General features: G+C 36.4%; 1 protein-coding gene across 3 annotated transcripts; it reads right to left on the reverse strand.

Moving 5' to 3' along the window:
• Positions 1-294: 294 nt before the first annotated feature.
• On the reverse strand, positions 295-3,510 carry LOC112737758 (transmembrane 9 superfamily member 12). Of its 3 annotated transcripts, none has more exons than XM_025787822.3 (2): positions 3,317-3,510; positions 295-2,812 (listed from the first exon to the last, which is right to left on the reverse strand). In XM_025787822.3, exon 2 carries the CDS (start codon positions 2,747-2,749, stop codon positions 773-775), a length of 1,977 nt encoding a protein of 658 aa, XP_025643607.1. In that variant the 5' UTR covers positions 2,750-2,812; positions 3,317-3,510; the 3' UTR covers positions 295-772. The 3 variants fall into 3 exon arrangements, with proteins under 3 accessions (XP_025643607.1, XP_025643608.1, XP_025643609.1); XM_025787823.3 differs by having other exon boundaries at positions 295-2,841; positions 3,317-3,508; XM_025787824.3 differs by lacking the exon at positions 3,317-3,510 and adding an exon at positions 3,100-3,314.
• Between the last annotated feature and the right edge of the window lie 1,011 nt (positions 3,511-4,521).

The following is a 4,521-nucleotide window of genomic DNA, read 5'->3' on the forward strand; positions in this document are numbered from 1 at the left end:
GTCCGTTTCGCCGCCGCCGGACCTAACTTGGAGTGAAACTCCATTTCGCAAGTGCCCCATCTGATATGGCCCTGCGCATTTTGAAAAGACTTTCTCCTGATGCGTATTTTGGTAAATAATATATTCTAATATTTATTTATATAAAAAAGCCTTTAAGCCTTCATCTCTTAGATATTCTTCATGTTTTTTTTATTTTTTTACTCTCCAGGGTTTCAATCATCGGATGAAATGGCGAATTCATTTGTTTAATGAAAAGTTATTCGTAAATAATAATAATAATAATAATAATAATAATAATAATAATAATAAATTTCAACATTGATTAAAAAAAAATTCTAAATTGCAGTACTTAGGAGTGTTTCTTGTTAAAAGTAAATATCCCTTCCAAAATATTACACAGCCGAAGGCACACTGAACAGAAAATCACAATGAAATCTGGCACAGCATCCATCTCATAAACTATCTTCAGTATTGACGCGGGATGATAGTCTCAGGCTCTCAGCAGTTACAAATTCCTGAATCGGCTTAACCGAAGTACATGAAACATAATGTGTTCCAAGTTCCAACACTCGATGAATACATGAATGAACAAAATCACTTAAGGACACCGGTATAAGGGGAGCAAACTTCAGATATTAGAATATATTATGTAATAATGCAATCAAGTAAGCATATGTTGCCCCCCAACTCATCTGCAATCATCCCTACAAAATGAACTCAACGGTATAACGACTGATCTTTCGCGTGGTAGATGGAGATTGCGGAAATAACCTCAATCTATCTTTACGGACGAGAACAAGTAATGCACAAAGTAGAATGACATAAGGAAGCCAATGGTCCCGGTGGCCAACATAATCGCCACCGCCATGAGTAGTGAATAGCCGAGGTAAAGTGTAGCTGAGACTGGTCCACTCAAACTCTGCAGGTCAAAAACCAAGTAGTTAATTGAGTACAAGAAGACATATAGTGAAACAGAACCCGAAGCAAAGAATGCCTTCCACCACCACTGCCAATCTTCCACACACAGGTGCATATAGGTGAGGACAACCGATACTTCTGCACAAACGATAACCAGCAGTAGAAGAACAACCAGCAGGAAACCAAATACATAATAGAACCTCCCAAGCCAGATACTGGAAAGGATAAAGAAAAGCTCAATGAAGAGGGTTCCAAATGGAAGAGTTCCGGCACCAAGAACCAGAAGCCATGATGGATATTTACGGGCGGGAATTTCCCTTGGAATTTGATTAGTACGCACAGGATATTCGATTGCCTCTGCTCTTGTCCCCATAAATCCTCCAATCATGGTAAGTGGTACTGAAATACAGAACCAAAGAAAGAACAGCTCAAAATACAAGGAAATGGGAATCGCACCAGTACTGCTGCTCCCCCACAAAATAAAATTCAGTACTGTAAGAATGATGAAAGCGATTCCGGGAAAGAAACAAGCTGCAGACCAGGAAACAGATCTCCATCCCTCCGAGGTTCCCTTAATGGTCCTCCAGAGCCGAACACTAACATAACCGGCAGCAATCCCAAGGATAAGAAATAAAACAATCATTCCTGTTAGTAACATACCGCGGGAGGCTGGTGACATAAAACCAAGGGCTGCAAAAACAATGGTCACACCACCCATTCCAAGAATTTGAACTCCATCTCCAACCATGACACACAGAAGCTTTGAGCAATTAGGCTCCCTGAAAACATCTCCCACAACAAGTTTCCATCCCGAGAGCTCCTCATTCATCTGAGCTTGTGCCTCTTTATCAAGTTCCTCATACCTTGTCAAGTCCCTTCGCACAGTCCTCAAGAAAATAACAAAGACAATACCAGCAAGGAAAAAGATAACCATAAGCGAATTCATGATTGAAAACCAATGAACTCTGGAACCTTCCATCTTCAAGTAAGCATCCCAACGGGACGGCCATCTTATATCACTTTTCACGAATTCAACCTCATATGTGAATGATATCCTTTCTTGCTCTCTTATTACTTGATACTTTTCAAGCTCACTTGGGCAGGTTATAGGATTGGTATTATCATACATGTGGAGTTTTGTCATGACATCAGGATCATACTTAATACTGCAAGGGGAAACCTGAAAGCCAACTATTTCATATCCAGATGCTTTCTTCTTCTCGGATTCAGAAATAACCCCCAATCCTTCCTCTCCGGTCCCTATAATCTCAGCATTGCTTCCTTCATATTCATGAACCAAAATTGTAAACTTCAGGTGGTTGATGATGTAGTCATCATTGCTACCAGGGGGTGTATACCCAACGGGGAACCCTGTCCACTGGATCTTAACCCCATTTTGAACAGCAAACCGCATAACCGGGAGGTTATCAAGGATCATATTCACTTGGTACAGATCCCGAGTTCTCTGTTTAAGTAGCTTAACCTCATGCTCGTTCAGAGGGGTTGTTGTACAGAGGTAGATTGTCTCGTTAACATTCATTTGGAACCGGTAGGGCGAGTTATCAATCTGATCCCCCATAAGGAGCTCTCCGAGATTCTCAGCACTCTTCTTTATGCCACCAAGCGGCTTGCAGTATGGAAGGCTGTAATAGCTGAATGGAAGCTCAGTTTCAATCGAGGTCAGCGAATTCACTTTGGCGTATATTTTATCTCCATTTACATATGTGTGCATGTAACTTCCAGGCAGATAGAAACAATTGCTAAGCTGAGCAGCAAAGACAACCATGGAAACGAAAACCCAGCAGATCAACGGCTTTCTTACAAACCCCATTTCCTTCAACCCTTTTTCCGTGAATCTATGCTAACTCGAACACTGATGTGTCCAAATTCCAATCTACAAAATAAGGCATAGCGGTTTCAACACTAAAACCCAAAGGTTTTGAAATCAGATCAATTACGAAAAAGCCAGAACCAGATCGCAAAAGTAAACTAGTGGTTCTACTGCATCTCATAATTTACTATCATAATCAAAGTCGAGAAAGGGGAACAATAACATTCACTCATGAATGTCAACAGAGCATAAATAGTAAGTTCAAAATAATTAAATAAATAAAAGATAATTAAAAAAAGAAAGAAAACTACTTAACACAGACAAACAAGAAATTGAATCGAAAAGACTACCACACGGATCCAAAATTTCTTGAAATGAAAAGCTAAATAAGTAACCCCAAGACCGACATCACCAGCACTGAAACAAGAAAAGGACTCAAAAATTGAACGGGGAACTAGAACGCAAACGAAGAAGTCAAGATACGGCGTCGTTTGCTGGTAAGAGCTGCAATTGCAAAAGCAAAAGTAGATAAGAGTATGAGAGTGAAGGAAAGAGGCGAGAACTCACCTTCGAATCTGACGATGAAGCGATCTGAACTCAACGCACCAGATCGTTCTGGTGTAGAAAGTATTCGATATTCGGTTTGCGTTGCTCCGTACCTCACTATATGAGACCAGTACCTTAAATTACATTTTCCACCCTTCAGATCTTAGTCAATTGCACTTTTTGTAATTTGGTTTCCGCATTCTAATTTTACATATTCTTTTTGGGTAAATTACCAAAACTATATCCATAAATTTAAGGGCTAAAAAATTTTGATATGGAAGCAAAATAAGTGATATACTTTAACATGGTAATTTTTTGTATTTTTTAAGATTGTGGGAGTATACAAATCGGACCTTCCGATTTGTGTTTAAAAAGTGAAAAAAATTCAAAATACACTAATCGGAGAGTCCGATTTGTGTTAAAAAATTGAAAAAACTCAGAGTACATAAATCGGACCGTGCGAGTTGTTTGATTTTAAAATTTTGCTTAACAAATCGCATGGTCCGACTTGTGGTTGGCAAATATGAATTTCAGAAGTTAGAAAACGGACTTCCGAATTGTTTGTTGTTGTCAATTTTTTCATGAAATGGAATATCCAACTCAACTCGGACCCTTCGAGTTTTTCCACTGACACCATATGACTGTAAAACACCTGTATTCTTCATGTTCGAGTACAACACCACTTTTACTTCCATATTCAAATTAAAAAGCGAAATTTAGTTGGTAGTCAAAAATAATTTTAAAAGATACGAACTATGAATAAATTTTAAAAAATAAAAAAATGTGATAAAAATAATTAAATATTAAAATATATTTTAAAAACAATTTTAAAATTAAATTTTGATATAATTTTTTTAAACATTATTAAAAAAATTATCATTATAATTTAAAAACTTTATATCAAGTGAAATTTTTTTAAAAAAATGTATCTGACCAAGTTTTTTTTTGGAAAATAACAAGTTTTAAGGGATCAATTTTTATGTACATTTTTTAAATAATTATGCAAATGTTGTTACAAAAATTCGGATCAAATAAATAAGTCATTTATAAAATATAAAAAATTTTACGATTTATAAAAAATAAAATATTTATTAGTTATTTTTATTTTATTTTTAAATAATTCAATACTTTATTTATCGTTTGTATCTTTAAGAGTTATTTGTATCAACAGTATAAACTTTCGGATACTATTTCGTTAATTTACCCTACTTTTTTATTATGGTGTA

The sequence above is a fragment of the Arachis hypogaea genome, chromosome 13 (genome assembly GCF_003086295.3).
Source record: "Arachis hypogaea cultivar Tifrunner chromosome 13, arahy.Tifrunner.gnm2.J5K5, whole genome shotgun sequence".
NCBI classification, from domain to species: domain Eukaryota; kingdom Viridiplantae; phylum Streptophyta; class Magnoliopsida; order Fabales; family Fabaceae; genus Arachis; species Arachis hypogaea.